At 54.8% G+C, this 17,674-nt stretch overlaps 1 protein-coding gene across 11 annotated transcripts in view; it reads left to right on the forward strand.

The window, feature by feature from the left end:
* ADGRG1 (adhesion G protein-coupled receptor G1) overlaps positions 1-17,657 on the forward strand; it is a 39,071-nt gene extending 21,414 nt beyond the window's left edge. For all 11 annotated transcript variants that reach the window (XM_072967448.1, XM_072967446.1, XM_015248107.3 and 8 more), the window contains 13 exons: positions 3,991-4,085; positions 4,671-5,093; positions 6,636-6,768; positions 7,407-7,554; positions 8,179-8,310; positions 8,655-8,771; positions 8,988-9,033; positions 9,293-9,396; positions 10,187-10,305; positions 12,132-12,400; positions 13,456-13,564; positions 14,433-14,701; positions 16,136-17,657. In XM_072967448.1, the coding sequence (XP_072823549.1) occupies positions 4,025-4,085; positions 4,671-5,093; positions 6,636-6,768; positions 7,407-7,554; positions 8,179-8,310; positions 8,655-8,771; positions 8,988-9,033; positions 9,293-9,396; positions 10,187-10,305; positions 12,132-12,400; positions 13,456-13,564; positions 14,433-14,701; positions 16,136-16,266 (2,061 nt within the window). In that variant the 5' untranslated portion in view covers positions 3,991-4,024 and the 3' untranslated portion in view covers positions 16,267-17,657. The remainder of the gene's footprint in view (positions 1-3,990; positions 4,086-4,670; positions 5,094-6,635; positions 6,769-7,406; positions 7,555-8,178; positions 8,311-8,654; positions 8,772-8,987; positions 9,034-9,292; positions 9,397-10,186; positions 10,306-12,131; positions 12,401-13,455; positions 13,565-14,432; positions 14,702-16,135) is intronic.
* Positions 17,658-17,674: the final 17 nt, after the last annotated feature.

Below are 17,674 nucleotides of genomic sequence, written 5' to 3' on the forward strand. Positions count from 1 at the left end.
AAATGCTAGGTGAGCCGCCCGTTAGTGTGATTCATCCTCACCGCCAGTGAGGTCGAAAAGAGGTGCTGCTGGGAAGCAGGCTGCCCTGGCCCCCATCCAGGGCCAACCATTTACCATCGGAGGGACAGCATGTCTTCACTGAGTTTCAGAAGATGATTTGGACTGTGGAGGTTGGGAAGGCAACCCAGGCAAAAAGACAGGCTGGAGGAGGGTGGGTAGGTTTGTGGTCCACAGTATATGTCAAGGGCAGGAGAAGGAAAGGAACAGGGGCCCTGGTCCAGGTCATCTTCCTGGGGAGGCGCCTGCCTGAGAAGGGTTAACCCCAGGGCTGCCCAGGTTTTGTCCACTCAACTTCCACCTCTATCCTCTGAGGAAATGGGTTTTCCAGGAGCCTGGACTAGGCCAGCGATGACTCGTGGCTGGACACGGATGGCAGAGGAAGTGACTCAGGCCCCCAGGGGAGAAAGTGAGCCACGGGTCCCCCACTTATTGCCCCCTCCCCCACTTTGAGGACGGCATGGCTCAGGCCGAACTGGAGCCAGAGCCCTTCCTCACAGGCCCAGCCAATTCAGGGTATGGGCAGCAGGGGCGTCTTGGCTTAGACGAGCCCTGGCCCCCTCCACTTTGCCTGGATCCTTGGGGATTGACGCTATTGTGTCAATCTAGGCCGGACTGTTTTGTTCTCTGTGTGTGTTTACGGAAGGCCTGAGGTCAAGTGTACCTACTCCAGAAGGGTAGCTGGAGGATGGGGCATCCCTGGAGGGGCTCGGTCCCCAAACCCTCTCTCCCAGGCTGGAGTTGTCTGCACTGCCTGTGGTCTTGGCTGCTCCCCCATTTTTCTCTCCTTTTCTTTGGGGGTCTCCCAAAGCGAGGAGAGCATGCATCTCTAGAAACTTGGCCAGCACCAGCTCTGCAAGTTCTCTAGGCTGAGACCCAGATCCATGTCTTGGCTCTACCAGCCGGGACCTTGGAACAGATAGCCCTTCCCGAGTCTCAGTTTCCTGATCTGTAAAATGGCAAAACAGTAGGATTTGCTTCATATGGTAATTCTGAGGATTTCATGTGATAGCGTAGATGGTGCCCTAGTCCAGTTCTCTTGCCTCTCAGAGGCTCTTGGGGACCGGGTTAGGTCCTGGCTGTGAGGAGGGAAGTTTTCTGGGTGGGGTTTCAGTCTTCCCGGAAAGGAAATTTCATGCTCTAAGAATTTCCTGTCAAAGTGCTCTGGAGGTTGAGCTGGCTGTGGGGGCCATGAAGGGATGGCATGGAGGGTGGGAGGGAAGGTGTAGGAGCAGGGAGCTGTGACAGGCCCAGGGGGTTGTGTTAGGGGCAGCCATGAGCTGGTCAGGAAGTATCCAGAGATACTTAGCTGATACCTATAGCGCCTGCCATGTGCCTGGTCCTGTTCTAAGTCCTCTACAGGTATCAGTTCATTTAATTCTCACAACAGCCCTTGAGGTAGGCTCAGTTTTTGTTTCTATTTACAGATGAAGAAAGTGAGGCCCATAGAGGATGAGTAACTAGCCCAAGGACACACAGCTAGTGAGTAGAGGGAACTGAGATTTGAACCCAGACAATCTGGCTGCAAAGTCCATTCTACGAAAGGTGGGTTCACAGAAGCCAGGCAGCCCCTTCCCCTCAAATGCCAAGAATGTCAGTAGGGTTAGAGTTCTTCACCTTGGAGCGAGCAGTCAGGGAAGAGGGGGGATAAGCCAGCAATGTCAGGCCACATCGTAGATCCCTGCCTGTTGGAACCATGACATTTCATAGTGGTACAGTCTCCAGTGCCCCTTCAGTGATGGGGAGCTCACTTCCTGTCTCTGCCTTTTTGCTTTCAAAGGTCAATCCAGCAGTATTGACAAAAGCCCTCTGATGATTCTGCCCTGTCCTGGGCCCTGTCTACTGACAGTGGTCGCTCACTTTGAAGGTCAGTGAGCCAGACAGATACATGGATTCTGGCCAGCTCCATCCTTGCTTGCTGTGTGATGTCAGGAAGTCATTGGCCCTCTCTAGGCCTTGAATCCAAATGCTATAAGATGGAGAATTGGGGCCAAATTCTATAAGTGATCTGCGAGCTAAGAGCTTACATGTATAGAGCAGGGATCACAGCCGTCTGGGGGAGGTGACATTTGGATTGGGGATCAGAGGAAGACAGTGACAGAGACTGACAGAAAGGAGAAGGAAAGAAAAGGGATCCAGAAGTAACATGTCTCTGTTACCGGATGCTGGGTTTCCTCCCTCTGATCAGGGTAGTAGTTTCAAAAGGAACCAAAATGGTAGACATGGCTTCAGAAAGATCCTCGGTGTTCTCCTTACTTTCAGCAAGTAATAAATCCTTCCTTCTCCTGAAACAAAACCAAACCAAATGAGCTGAAATGCCCAGAGGATGCAGAATAAAATGTTAAAAATCACAACCTAGGAAACAGTGGCCATTCCCCAAAATACTTTCACATCCTTCTTCTAAGGAGTCCTGTGATGCCCACCAGGGCAGGATGGTAAGCCCAACTGACCGGACTGACTAGGTCCAAGAAATTGGGGTTCCACACATGGTGAGACACGGGAGACTGGTTTTAGCTTGAAGGGGCCAGATTTGTTCAAGGAAGGCCCAGCCCAGGAAGGAGACGGTGACTTTTGCCTCTGCCACCCCTCCATTTAATGCTGCCCTCAAATATTCTGTCTAAAAGCCTCTTCTTCCTGGAAGCCCTTCTTGTTTTCCTCCCAAAGTCAAACTCCTCGCATGACCCAGGTTGCCAGGCTTCCTTTTGTCTGGCTTTTGACAGATGACTGCATATGCCAGTATGGCCATATGCAGTTCCCTACAGGATGAGGATGCCTATTTGTAACCACCAGCACCCAGCTTGCTCATGGGCCCAGCTGGCAGTGGAGAGATGCTCTAAGGACCAGCACACAGGTTCTCTGCCAGGCAATGCAGTCCTCACCATGCAGGGAGAAAACCCTTGACCTCTGAAGTAATCTTGGGCAAGTCATTTGACTCCTTGGACCTCAGGTTCCACATCTGTGAAATGGGCCAACAATAGGGCCTAATTCACAGTGTATGTCTGAAGATTAATACAGGTGCAGGAGTGAGAGGAGTAGGTCAGCACAATCTGGCAGACAGTAGGTGCTCAGCTTGGAAGGCCCATTCTACACCAGAATGGGGCTGAGGGGAACTGGATCTTCCTCAACTTGGGCGATGCTATATCTCCCTGCCAGACTGGGACGTCCGTCTGCCCTCTCCAGCTGCCCTGGGAACTGGCTCCCCCTGGTGGCCATAATGAGAAGTTCCTCTTCTCCATAGGCCCTGTAGAGGGTGCTGTTGCTGCGCTGATCCTTTATTCCATTTCCCTCACTGTCCACCCTCCCAGCAACCTCCATGCACACTAGGCCCTGTGCACAGAGGTGGATCAGGAGCTCCCGGGCTGGCTGAGGAGGGAGGCACCTGTACCTCTGAGAGGAGGCTAAGAAGGGGCCCTGGCTAGTGGTAGGAACTGAAGGAGGCCAGGACTGACTGTAGAGGGAGTTGAGAAAGGCTTCCTGAAGGAGGTGTCCTCTGAGCTGGGTCTTAGGGATAATTATGGTGAGATTCTTGGAGAAGAGCCCTGAGAGCCCTCTTTTTCCTGTGTCTTCTGCAGGCCTGGAGGGGGCAGGGTGGTGGGGGTGGCTCCTAGTGGTGCTGCAGAGCCCCCCACCCTCCAAATTCTAGCCTGATGACCCCGTCACTGCTGGGTCCAGAGGGAGGTACTATAATTAGTCCTGTCTTCCGTGACCTACACAGGGTTATACAGCAAGTGAGAGGTGGAGCCAACACTTGAATTCAGCTACTGCCTCTTGATGCTCAGCTCTGGCAGCTCTGGGGAAGTCCATGGGCTGTTTCCATACTTGCCTCCCCACCTCACATCCCACGTCGATGCCATGCTGGCATCACCCTCTGCAGGGCTGGCACAACCACCCTTTGGGTCAGGCCCCCTCCTAAACACTCCTGGCCTCTTTCAGGTGGTGACGTCTCAGGGTGACCTCGAGGAGGAAGATGGCTGCCCTAGTGCTGCTACAGACAGCACTGTGCCTGCTGGGTCTGCTCCTGGTCCAAGGTAGGCTTTCCTGGAGGGGTGTTGAGACTGTGTGTGTTGTGATTTATGTAAAAATGCTCCTATGTTTAGAACAGCTGCCAGCACATCTGCTAACTGCTTTGGGCAGACCCAGGCCTGCAGACAGAGCTTAGCAAGGGGATAGTACCTTAGAAAAAAGAAAAAGGTACCCCTTCTTTCTGGCAGATGCAGCCCCACAGTGCACAGCTTGAGGTGGGGACCATGGACTGGATTTTTGCCCCGTTCACCTCTGCAGCCAGAGCATCTTGGCACAGTGCACAGTCTGCACAACTGTCTGTGGCAGGCATGGCCTCATTAAATATTTTATTGTTATTTACAATATTATTTTGCCTTATCCAGCAGGAATCCCACTCCTGAAATTATTGTTTGTTCTTTTCACATTTTGAAGCCAACAACCTTTGAGCAGGATAGACTCACATTTTTGTAGACCCTTTGAGGAATAAGCCCTTGGAATATGTGTGGGTCCCAGGCACTGGGCTCCTGTGTTCTGGGCCCAGGACCTGCCCCATCCCATGCTGCTAGCTGGCCCCCACCCCAGAGTCCCATCTACAATCTCTGCCTCCTCAGGTGCCCGTGGCGGGAGCCTCCGGGAAGACTTCAGCTTCTGTGGCCAGCGGAACCAGACGCAGAACAGCAGCCTCCATTATAAGCAGACGTCCGAGCAGCACATCTCCATCGAGAACTCACAGGAGGCCCTCACCATCCATGCACCCTTCCATGGCATTCATCCAGCTTCTTGGCCGTTCCCTCACCCCAGGGGCCTCTACCACTTCTGCCTCTACTGGAACCGCCATGCTGGGAAATTGCATCTTCGCTATGGCAAGAATGACTTCGTGCTGAGTAACCAGGCCTCTGACCTCCTGTGCTTCCGGCATCAGAAGGAGAGCCCAGCCCATGGGCCCCCACTGTTTGCCACCTCTGTCAGCTCCTGGTGGAGGCCCCAGAACACCAGTCTGCCCAGTGCTGCTGGCTTTGTCTTCTCCTTCCACAGTAAGGCAACTTCCAGGTAGAAGTAACAGCTTAGCCAAAGACTTGGATGCTGGGAAGGCAAAATGCATGGCAGGCTTAGAGCAGACCGGGTCTGAATGTCATGTCAAAGAGAGGGGCTGTGTTCACTGGCAGTGGGGAGCCAGTGAAGGTGTCTGAGAACAGAAGAGAGTGATGCAAGGTGTGCTTCAAGAAGGTTTGTGGGAAGGTAGAGGTGAGGGTGAAGGGGTGAAGTCTCACCTAGAGGCTGCAGCGAAGCTCCGGGTGAAGGAAGATGAGTAATGAGCAAGGTAGGAGCAGAGAGAATGGAGAGACAGGACTGAAGGTCAGGAACCAGAGGAAAAATTCTGCTTTATCAGCATCATCTAGATTGTTTATCCCCATTTCAGAGGAGGAGACTGAGGCACAAAGTTGCACAGCTGGTTAAGTGAGGGAGCCAGGATTTGAACCCAGCAGCTGATTGGCGTGGGGGACTTAGGGAGAGCAAGAGAAACCAAAGGTCAGGAAGTGGCGAGGCTGACACTGAAGTGTGCAGACTGTGTGTTTGGCCTGGGAAGGGACAGGTGTGATGTGGCTGCTGCCTCCTATTCAGTGCTGAATGGGGACGGGGGGAGAGGGTGGCCAGAAGGAACTGGAGGCTTTCTTCAGGGTCTAGGATTTCCCTGATTTTGGTTCCTTTCAGGGAGCTACAGTTTGGGGTGGGGCTGCCAGGGTTGGGGGCACAGGCCTTTGAATAGATTAGCAGCTCTGGGCCCATGCAAATGCTAGGGGATGGCAGCCGCAGGCCCAGGTGCTGTCCAGTGCTGCAGACAGGGGCCAGGGCAGTAGACAGGGCTCCTGCTCCCAGGCTGGGATTCTGCCCCAACCTGGGAGGGTTTAGGGCAAAGTCAGGCACAGCTGCAAATTGAGTCTTGAAGAACAGATCTGGCCTGGTCTTATTTGGCCTGTAGAGAGTTTTTTAAAACCATGACCAGGGCTTTTAATGACCTAAAAATCAGGCTTTCTGCCTTATAAATTCAGATGAGGCTACAGGGCCTGCCTTCCTTGATGGCACAGGGCATGGCTCCTTCCCACATGTCCCTCTCCCTATCTGCCTACCTCATCTGAGTCCTGTCTGATCCCTGGAGGTGCCTGAGTCTGCAGCCCTTGGGTGCAGGGTACCTGGATGGAGGGCCTGGAGCCCCTGCACAAGCCTCCCACCTGCCAGACCCTCCTGAAGGGGGCCTGCCTGACCCTGTCCCCAGGGAGCTGGCCCCCCGCCCCACTCCTTGTGTATAGTCAGAAGGATGCCTGGGTAGGTGTGTCCCAGCCCACCCTGCTGAGGCTAGAGTTGCTGGGGGTTCCGTGTGACAGAGCACTGTCCAGCTGGCTGCATCTCTGAGTGACTTGGGGGAGTACCCCCACCTCTTGGAGCCTTAGTTTCCTGTCCTGTAAAATGGGGGTAGAAGCTTTCAGAGTCACAGAGGATTAAATGGAAGTACAACGAACGTGGCCTGGCACCTCATTCAACAGCCTTAGGTGGGTGTGTCTGTCCCTCTCCCCCAGATCCTCCCCTGAAGGCCTCCCACAATGCCTCGGTGGACATATGTGAGCTGAAGAAGGATCTCCAGCTGCTCAACCAGCTTCTGAAGCATCCCCGGAAGACCTCAAGGAAGCTGCCGTTCACCTCCACGGGCCAGTAAGTGTGGTTCCTGGCGTGTGAAGGGTGAGGAGGAGGTGTCCCCCAGACCTGGGCAGGGCAGGGACCTGGGGTGGGAGGCCAGTTGGAGACCCTCCCCTGGGCCTGGAATGCTCTTTTCTTTCCATCTCCTCTTGGAGGAAATAGGGCCCCCGCAGGCCAAGCACCTCACCTGCCTGAGTCAGTAAAAACAAGTCACACCCGCCAGCCCAGGACAGCTGCACCCAAGCCCTCTTCTCCACCAGTAAAGGGAAAAGGATTGGCCCATTTTAGAGTTCAGCAGACTGAGGCTCACAGATGGGTGGGGCTGCTCTGTGGTGCAAAGTGGGTTGGTTCAGGCAGACCTGGGCTCAGAACCTGGTGGCTGATTCCAAGGATAGCTCCCCACCCACTCCTTTCCTGTTTGCGCTGATGTTCCAGCTTCCTTCACCCCCACCCCCGCAGGTTATTCTGTCTGTTCCATGTTCATTGGGCTGTTTTTCTCTCTTGCCGCATCTCTTTCTCTCCCCTGACCCTCTTTCCTGTGCATCTGCCTGAATCTCTCCTCTCCCTTGGTCTACCTGCCTGGATCCAGGCCACTCCCTTCCCCCAACCCCCTCCGGCCCCAGCAGTCACCTGCCCTCTCTCCCCCCTGCCAGGCAGCTGCAGAACCTGGAGTCGAAGCTGACCTCTGTGAGGTTCACAGGGGACACGGTGTCCTTCGAGGAGGATCGGATCAATGCCACGGTGTGGAAGCTCCAGCCCACGGCCAGCCTCCAGGACCTGCATATCCACTCCCGGCAGGAGGTCAGGGGTCAGGATCAGCGGCCACAGCAGGAAGCAGATGTGGAGGCTGTGAGGGCTCCTCTCGCCCCTCCCTGGGGCCTCTAGGAGCCAGATGTGTGCTGACAAGGAAGGCCTGAGGCCCAAGGAGTACCCTTAGTCAGTAGCTACCCCATGGCACTGAGGACCCTTCCTGGCACGGTGGTGGGAACAGAGGTGGGGAAGGACCTTGTCTTGTTGAGGGGCTCCTGTGGCACATCCACGTGGACAGAAGACCAGCACCAAAATACCTGTCCTGAGCCTGCCCCTTGGTGGGCCTGGGTAGCTGGGTGCTACCCACGTTACCCTTTTCTATCCCAGTGCACCAGGATGCCATAGGCAGTCGGTATCTGAAGCCCAGACCACAGAATACCCCATGATTCTCCCAGGCCTGTTTGCCCCTGGGCCCTGGGCTCTATCCATAAGGCTCCCCAGCCAGCATTGGTGCCAAGGAAAGGAGGGGTGAGAAGGGCTGTAATGAGTCAGGCCTGACTTCCTGAAGGAGGTAGGCTCAGAGATGGCAGCATCCAGGAAGGCATGTGCTAGGGGATGTGGAGGGGATCTGGAGGTCCACCTCTGGCTGAGCCCCAGTGGGATCGTGGTCTGCAGGAGGAGCAGAGTGAGATCCTGGAGTACTCAGTGCTGCTGCCCCGGGCACTCTTCCAGAAGACCAAAGGCCGGAGGGAGGAGGCTGAAAAGAGACTCCTCCTGGTGGACTTCAGCAGCCAAGCCCTGTTCCAGGTATGGGGCTGTCATCCTCATACCCTCCCTTGGGGAAAGCAGCTTCTGTCTGATGGAGAGATGGAAGGTAGGCATGAAGCCAAGCCCCCTCCTCCAAGAGCCAAAGTAAAGTTAGAAATTGGATGGCAGTGTGGGAGATTTAGACCTGGGAGAGGTCTAAATGGTGTTTTCTCACTATGGTGTAAATGACTACCCATGCAAGAAATGCTTCCAGAGGAAGACACAGAATTTTAAAGCAATGTGCCGGGCAGAAACAGGAATCTAGAGGGCCTAGGGAACTTCTGGGCTTTTCTTCTCAGTCCTGAGCCCCATCCCTACTCTCTCCTCCCACTCCATACATCTAGGACAAGAATTCCAGCCAAGTCTTGGGTGAGAAGGTCTTGGGTATTGTTGTGCAGAACACCAAAGTGGCAAACCTGTCAGACCCTGTGGTACTCACCTTCCAGCACCAGCCACAGCCGGTGAGTGTAAGCAAAGCGACCAAGGGGACGGGGGTCCCTATTTGTCCCCATTCTCCTCTCTCTTCTGAATCACTTGTCTTTAACAAAATGATTGACTGGCTGAGGGCATCAGCCAGTCAGGTCCAAATAGGGTGGTGGCCTGACACTGACTCCCTCAGCCTGACCTGTAAAGGAGTGGACTGTCCTGAGATCCACTTCTATTTCTTCTTCCTACAGAAGAATGTGACTCTACAATGTGTATTCTGGGTTGAAGACCTGACATGTGAGTGTGGAGTGGTCACTGAGTTGGGCAGGTACCTGGAGGAGGAGAAGAAAGGGGGTCCTGGAAAGTAGGGGAGATGGGGTTAATCAAAGAGGGCTTCCTGGAGAAAAGTGGGCTTTGAAGAGCAAGTGGTGGTGGACTAGGGATCTGCCCAGGGCAGGAAAGGCTGGGAAGAGGGACACAGTCACGCATTTGTGAGGTACAGTGGGGTGCTGTGGTGCTGGGCTTGTCTCAGAGCCCAATGCTGGTGCCTCCTCAGCGAGCAGCCCAGGGAGCTGGAGCGATGCCGGGTGTGAGACCATCAGGAAAGAGACACAGACGTCCTGCCTCTGCAATCACCTGACCTACTTTGCAGTGCTGATGGTGCGTGGTCCCCCACCCCTCCCCGTAGCCATACACAGGCCAGGTTCTTGCTTTGTGCCAGCCACTTTTCACATATGTCATTCATTCCTCACAAGCCCCAAGGTGGCTCCTGTTGTTGTCCCATTTTGTAGATAGGGAACCTGAAGCTCAGAGAGGTTAAGCAATTTACCCAAGGTCACACAGCTAGTAGTAAGTAAAAGAGCTGCTCTCTGAGGCCCTTGCTCTTTATTCCCAAATTTTGGTACTTGATAAAAATGCAAGTTCCTGGCCCTAACCTAGGATTCTGATTCCACAGGGCTAGGGTGGGGCCAGGAGTATGTTTCAAAAGAGCCCTGGAGGGAATGCCATGGCCCAGTATGGAGGCCCTCGTGGTGGACTTCAGTGCCCCCAAATCTCAGAAGCTTTGCATCCTAGGTTCATTCTCCCAGAATCTTAGGACCCCAGCATCTGAGGGACCAGAGTGGTCTTCCAGCTCTCTCTGGGCGTGGGGAGCTCACTTTCTCACAGGAGGCTTATTCCTACGTTGAATGTTATAAAAAAAATAATTAGTGCCAGGACAGAAAATGAATTCTCTGGTGGAGGGTTCTTGATCTTGGTGGGATAGGGGACCAGTTGATAAGGTGGTAAAAAAAAGGCACTCGTGGGAGCACATTCTGCTCAGTTTGGGGGCAGGAATGATTCATAGACTCCCAAGGGTCTCCAGGAACCATGAGATAGCCCTCCATTTGGGCAAGCCCTCAGTGTCGATCTGGGGAGCTGAGGCCAGCCCTGACCTGTCTCGTGGGCCCAGGTGGCCTCCGTGGAAGTGGACGCCGTGCACAAGCACTACCTGACCCTCCTCTCCTACGTGGGCTGTGTCATCTCCGCCCTGGCCTGCGTCCTCACCATCGCCGCCTACTTCTGCTCCAGGTAGGCCCTGGAAGGGGGAAAGGAGAGGGGAGAGGAACCTCCATTCCAGCTCCCCAGGCCAGGACCCCCTCACCATGCAGACCCACCCTGGAGGCTGGCCTGACTGACCCTGAAATTTGTGTGTGGTTATGGGAGCCCTGGGAGGTGCTGCCAGCTGACCCCTGAGGCCTGCATTTCCTCCTCAGATCTGCGGTGTTTGAGTAACACAGCATTTACAGTTGATATTAATGGCCAACATTTCAAATTGGGAGAGCTGACATACAATCTAGATTTCTGTCCTTGAATACCCAAATGTGGAAGCCGGGGGCACATAATAATACAATGGGGTGATAATGATAACGGTCAGCACTTACTGTTCTGAGTGCTTTACATGTGTGAACTTGGTTCATTCTCACCAGGGCCTGTGAAAGAGCACTCAGAGAGGGTCAGTGACTTGACTGAGGTCATACAGCAGGGATGTGGCAGAAGCAGGCTTGCACCCAAGGAGGCTGGCTCCAGACCCACAAGGCCCCGGTTACCAGAGCTGACTGACAGTGACTGCCCTAGACAGGAAGAGCCTCCAGAATTCTCTCCAGCCCCCATTCCCTGGTGTCTGTTCTGAGGCCTGGCCCCCTGGCTCCATGGAGGCGTGGCACCCCAGTCGTTTGGGTGCCTGAGGAGAGAAGGAGCCGCCTTTGGCGGAGTGAAGAATGCCTCCGCCGCCCTCAGACCGGCTGCATGTGGGGTCTGGATTATCAGCGCTGGGCTTGGCCTAGACTGAGGTGCAGACGTGGTTGGAGCCTGGACCTGTTTGGGTGAAGGCGAGACACCCTTAGTTCTAGAATGAAGACACTTGGAATGCGTTCACTGTCCTTGACAGGGTGAAGGGGAGGGTGGAGCCTGTGGCCACAGCTGTGCACATGGTGGGGCTGGAGTAGGCGATGAGGAGGGACAGCTGGCAGTCTCAGTAGGACTGGGGGTGGGGGCACAAGCCCCCTAACACCCATGGATCACAAAGGTGCCCAAGGACACAAAGATAGGAACACGTAGGGACTGAGCATCTTATCTGTGCCAGGTCCTTTGAATCAGTGTAACAGTCACCCCAACGCTGTGAGGGGGGCCATCCTCCCTCCCACTTCACAGATGAGTAAACTGAGGGTGAGGGGGATGAGACCAGTCTCAGGTGGTGCCTCAAGTTAGGAGTTAGGGGCAGGGCAGGGATGGGACTCCAGGATGGTGACCCTGGGGTCTGGGTATTTCTCCTGCGCCCTCTGGGACAGGCAGTGGATAGTGCCAAGCAGAGCAAGTTGGGGGTGAGGGGAGCCGGGGAGGAAAGGCTAACAGTGCCCTGGGCCACATAGAATCCTGGGGTGGGGGTGAGACAGGTGACACAACCTGAGGACATGAGGACACAGTGCACATACTCTGCACTCACAGATGCACAGTCGTGCAAATAGACAGGCAGGCAGACACAGAACATGGGTGGCCTGCATTCTCCAAAACAGGAAAAAATGCGGTCTTTTCCTTCTGACTCTGGGAGCTCCTGGTTGATTGTAGTGGTTGATTTGTCTTCGGCGCTGTGTCTGGCTAAGGCTGCTGTTAAATGCACACACAGTGTGTGAGCCCCGGGGGCTGGGCACATGGTCAGCGCACAAGGACAAGTAGAGAACAATCTGGCTGCAGCCACAGGAGTAGTTTAGGGAGTGTGTGGGGGGCCTGGGAAGGCTGCCTGGAGGAGGAGGAGGAAGAAAAGGAAGAGGAGGAGTGGGCACACCCCCTCCCTCCCTGCCTTCCCACCCTTCCCACCGGAGTGACCTGCCTGCCCCACCCCCACCCTCACCACGCAGGAGGAAGTCTAGGGATTACACCATCAAGGTGCACATGAACCTGCTGCTGGCCGTCTTTCTGCTGGATGTGAGCTTCCTGCTCAGTGAGCCAGTGGCCCTGGCAGGCTCCGAGGCTGCCTGCCGCACCAGTGCCGTCTTCCTGCATTTCTCCCTGCTCGCCTGCCTCTCCTGGATGGGCCTTGAGGGCTACAACCTTTACCGACTCGTGGTCGAGGTCTTTGGCACCTACGTCCCTGGCTACCTGCTCAAGCTGAGCATCGTAGGCTGGGGTAAGTTGGTGAAGGGGATTGATGGCACCCCCAGACCTGCCTCTCCTTCTTGGCTTCTGGCAGAACATGAGCGCTTGGTCCCACTTCTCCACCTACCCCTCTGACCATTCCCTCACTGCTTCCTTCACCCACCCATCCTCAGGGGTTCTTTACCTTGGCTGAGTCAAGGTCCTCTTTAGAAAGATGAGGCGGTGACCCCTGTCCTCAAGAAACACTTACATATTCTCTACATCTCTCACTCCTTTAAAAGTAGGGCTACCATGTATGGATGTGCAGGTTGTGCACTGCTCAAAGGCACCCAGTTGGGGGACAGTCCTCCACTCACCTAATTCTCTCAGGCTGGTGGTGGCCTTACCTGTGGATCCTTATGAACCTAAGATAACAGATCCCATATGGCTCTTTCATTTGTTCTCGGCCAGTAACAAGACAATTTACCTATGGCCCAGACCTCTCTTTTTTCAGACCTGGAGGCCCAGGGACACACACCACAAGTCCTTTTGGACGTTGGACAGGCCCACCAACCTCCACGTGTCCCTCACCCCAACTTGCTGCTCCTCCTCTATTTCTCATTCGGCCCCTTCTTTGTTCACTTCATTGATTTACTTGCAATTCCTTCTGAGTTGGATCTGTGTCAAGACCCAGGTGTTCGGTAGTGGGCGACCCCTTCTAGGGAGCTCTCAGTCTCCACTTCAGGGCCAGGACAGACATCCTCTTGGGGCATAACTCTAGATGTCCCCCGATGATCTGTCTCCCACCCCAGTATCCTGTCTACTCCTCCCATCTCTCCTTGGGACATCCAGCCCCTCAGCAGGGAACTGTAGGCCCTTTCTCCTAGGGGCCCCCAGGATGGTGAGGGACCAGGGTTAAGGATGGGCTTCTTCTATGGGAAACCCAAACTGGAATGAGGAAGGGGAGGGTCGCAGCTTGGAGGATGGGCCCCAGATGGGGCTGGGTGGGCTCGGGGAGCACAGGTCTGAGAGGAGGGCTCACAGAGGATGGGGGAGGGGCAGGGCTCAGAGGGTGGGAGATGGAGCTCCATGCTTTGCTGCCCACAGGCTTCCCCATCTTCCTGGTGACGTTGGTGGCACTGGTGGATGTGAACAACTATGGCTCCATCATCCTAGCTGTGCACAGGACTCCAGAGAGTGTCATCTATCCTTCCATGTGAGTGCTGTGTGCAGCAGCGGCGGGAGGGTGGGCCTCATGGTGCAGATGTCAGGGAGCAGCCTGGGCCCAGGCCATGCTGACCAAGAGATTTCTGAGTGCCAGGCTGCTGGAGGTATTGGCCTGGCCTTGACCAGAGCTCTGGGGTAAGTGTGACCCTTCTCTCAAGGAGGATGAGAACAGGTCTGGATCTGCCACTCACTTGCCAGATGACCTTGCACAGGCCCTGGTCCCTCTCTGGGCCTCATTCTCCCTACTTGTGAGTGGGAGTATGGGTTAGAGCAGATGAGCTTCCAGCGTGTTCCTCTGCTGCACTCCCCTGTCTCCTCAGGGAGATATGGAAAGACTGAGGCCTGGAGAAGGCAGGGATCCACACCACACTGCTCAGAGGCTCCCAGCCGGGGGATGAGTGGGGCTGAGATCCAGTCCTCCTCCACTCAGCTAATTCGCCCAGGCCAGTGGTGGCCTGACCTGTGTGTCCGCCTGAACCTAGACTACTATCCAGGGTTCCTGAGCTCCAGGCTAGGAAGGAATCCTTTCCATTGCTTCAGAGTTTTGAAAACTTCAGTTTTTACATCATGACCTTGTGATTTTTGCCTCACTTTGTACCACCTGTGTTACTATTTGCTTAATTTTTTTCTTTAAGTCATCTGGCTTATTAACTTAAATGTGTTTTTAAAAAATTATATCAGCTGTAAATGGGAAACAAGCAATACTTGTCATAAACAACGAGTAGTCATGAAAGCAAACACAAGAACAGGAAAACTCTGGTACTAAATTTTGGATGAATGCAGTGAGCCCAAGGCCGGCTCTCTGTTTGAAAGGGAGACCCCAGCCTTGCGCTGAACCCTCATTCCCTTGCCCACAGGTGCTGGATTCGGGACTCCTTGGTCAGCCATGTCACCAACCTGGGCCTCTTCAGCCTGGTGTTGCTGTTCAACATGGCCATGCTGGGCATGATGGTGGTGCAGATCCTGCGGCTGCGTCCGCACACCCAGAAGTGGCCCCACGTGCTGACGCTGCTCGGCCTCAGCCTGGTCCTCGGCCTACCCTGGGCCTTGGTCTTCTTCTCTTTTGCTTCTGGTACCTTCCAGCTTGTCATCCTCTACTTTTTCAGCATCATCACCTCCTTCCAAGGTATGTGTGGAGAAAATCCCGCTCCCTGGCCCTGGCCAGGTACACATCAATGGGGAATAGAGCAGGGAAGAGATGACCCAGGCCACCTGGACGCTTCCCTTCCCTGGGCCTCAGACTTCTCATTTGTATAATGGGGGCATCCAGGCCACAGTCAACAAGACTTTATTGAGTACCTACTAGCAAGCCCTGGGGCTACAGTTGTGAACTGGCTGGGCAAGGCCCTTGCTTCCACAGAGCTCATTTCCCGGGGATAGGGGGCAGGGAGACCAAGTGTGACAAGCAAGGTCACAGACATCAAAGGGCATCTCGGAGAGGAGGGAAGTGACATTGGGCCAGGTGATGGACAGTCCGAGCTGGGGTGGGGATACTTTGGGGAGGGTGGCCAGGGAGGCCTCTCTGCATAGGAGACACTTGAAGACAGCAGCAGGATCCAACCAGGGAGAGATCAGGGCCCTACTCCTCCAAGCGTGGTCCTCGGACCAGCAGCATCCACATCTCCGGGAGCTTGTTAAAAACACAGATGCTGGCCTGCCCCACACCTGCCGAGTCAGACTCCTCATTGTGGCAGATGCTCAGGGGATGCGTCACAGGCTGAGGAGACCTGGTCTGGGGGAGGAGAGCTCCAGGCAGAGGGAGAAATATGAGCAAAGGTCCTCAGGCTAGAATTAGGCTGTGTTGGAAGGAGCAGGGCTAAAGGGTAGTGAATGGGGGAAGAAAGGAGGGAGTGAGGGGAGAGGGGCAGAGGGGCTGGAGCATGAGGGCCTGGCTTGATGCCAGCAGGGTCCCTTCCTGCTCTACCTGCACCCCTCCACCCCTGCCCCCCACATCACACTCATACACACACACCTATCTCTGTGCTTGGCTGTGCTGGGTTGGGAGGAGGACTTGGGTAGGAAAACAGGGAAGGCAAGGCCCCTGTGGGACCCCATGCAATGGAGTGGGGTGTGAGGGAGGTGAGTCTTTGTTTTCTCACCTCCCTCCCAAGTGAAGGGGACTCTGCCAGGATTATAAATGATGCTCACAAATTCACACAAGCATTTACTGAGCTATTAATAAATCGCAGTATCATTATCTGGGGAGGAGCAATAGCACAAGGTACTTAAGCAGGTGGCTCCAAAGCCTGACCACTGCTGCTTGACTCCTGGCTCAGCCAAGTGCCCTGATCTCCTTGTGCCTCAGTTTCTCATTTGTAAAACAGAACAGTAATGATGAGGCCTGACCTCATAGGAACCTGGAGAGAGTAAAGTGAGGTGATGTACAGCGAACTGCCCAGTGCCTGGCACATAGAAGGTGCTCCCAGGGTCACATCGGTGCGGGGAGCCTGTGTAGGGAGGAGGGCAGGAGGAGATCTGGGTCAAGGTGGCTCTGGAAGGGAATGGGGTTGGGGTGGGACTGCCCCAGCCTCTGAGGCCTGTGCCCCCTCACTGCCCACAGGCTTCCTCATCTTCCTCTGGTACTGGTCCATGCGTCTGCAGGCCCGGGGCGGGCCCTCCCCTCTGAAGAACAGCTCTGACAGCGCCAGGCTCCCCATCAGCTCCGGCAGCACCTCGTCCAGCCGCATCTAGGCCACCAGGCCCCCTGCCAGTGTCAGGAAGCACAGTTGCTCTCCTCACCGCTGCCTGTGGCCTCTGCAGCCAGGCCCAGCCCTTGGTGGGCCAGCTGGAGACTTGAGAAGGCCCGAGGACCTCGGAGGGGTGGAGCTGTTGCCATGACAGCCAGATTCTCAGGCTGGGCCTTCTGAATTGGCTGGGAGACTACTTGGCTCTTGGGTCCAGCTCACAGGGGCTCAAGTGTGGGACCATCCCCCGGCAATCCTAGCCAGGGGCTGAAGCCTGATCTTAACGTACCACCACTGGACCGGCCCTTACGGCTGGGGGTCGGGAGTCTGCAGGCCTCGTACCTTGGAGACTGGTGATGTCCTTGGCCCCATGCCCTTGCCCAGGACAGAAATGTACCATAGCCACTCTGTCTTTGATGGTTACCATGAGGGCACTCTGTAGCCCCTGTCATTTTAACCTAAGGATGCCATGCAAGGAAAATGGCTTGGGGCAGAGCTTTGAGCTAGATCCCTGGAGGAGGAGAGCTCCTTCCCCAGAGCACAGCGTCAGCTCCTCTACCTCTGAGCCCAGGGCCCTTGCCTTTGTCAGCCTCCCAGACCTCCCTCTCCTCTTCCAGGTCCTCCCTTTCTCTCCTAGGACCTCCCTACTCCTCTACTCATAGCCCAGTGTCCCCAGTTCCAATGCTGGATTTTGGGTGGTTGTTCCCAAGAGCTGCCTGGTGCCTGCTGTATAACCTTTATCTACTGTGTGGGCCTTTGCCTGCCCCTGACTCAGGCTTAGTATAGACGCTCTGGGCTGGGCTAGGTCCATCTTTCCATCTGGGCCTTTCTATAAGCTGCATCACCCTTGCTCACCACTGCCAAGCTCACACCTCGCAGGAGCCTATGGCTTCTCCCGAAAACCTCTTGTGGCAAGAACTGTGGAACATAGCAGTCCAAATTTATTTCCACTCCAGCACTCCAAAGACCAAGGCACGCCTCTCCTGGTGATAGTGGCTTAGAGCCTGATGGACTCCTAAGAGGTCATCTCAAAACCCTTGTAGACAATCTTGAGCATTTTGCAGCCCATCACAGTTAATTCCTTTGGACACAGATGGCCAGACCTGGTTGTTCCCCTGTAAGTTCATCTAGTGTGGGCGGCATATGTGAGACAAGAACTCTTGGAATTTCCGGCACAGGGTTGAGAGAGCCATCATTCCTGGCTGGGAATCCAGGAAGACTTCCTGCAGGAGGCAGCATTTGATCTGGATCTCAGCCTTAAAGATGGGGAGGATTTTCTTTGTAATTACCAGTTCGTTTGTCTTTTGATATTAAAAAGAAGTACATGTCCATTGTAGAGAATTTGGAAACTGTAGAAGAGTACACAGAAGAAAATAAAAATCAACTGTTATCACCTAACCAACTAACACAAACCT

Source organism: Vicugna pacos, chromosome 9 (assembly GCF_048564905.1).
Source record: "Vicugna pacos chromosome 9, VicPac4, whole genome shotgun sequence".
NCBI lineage: Eukaryota > Metazoa > Chordata > Mammalia > Artiodactyla > Camelidae > Vicugna > Vicugna pacos.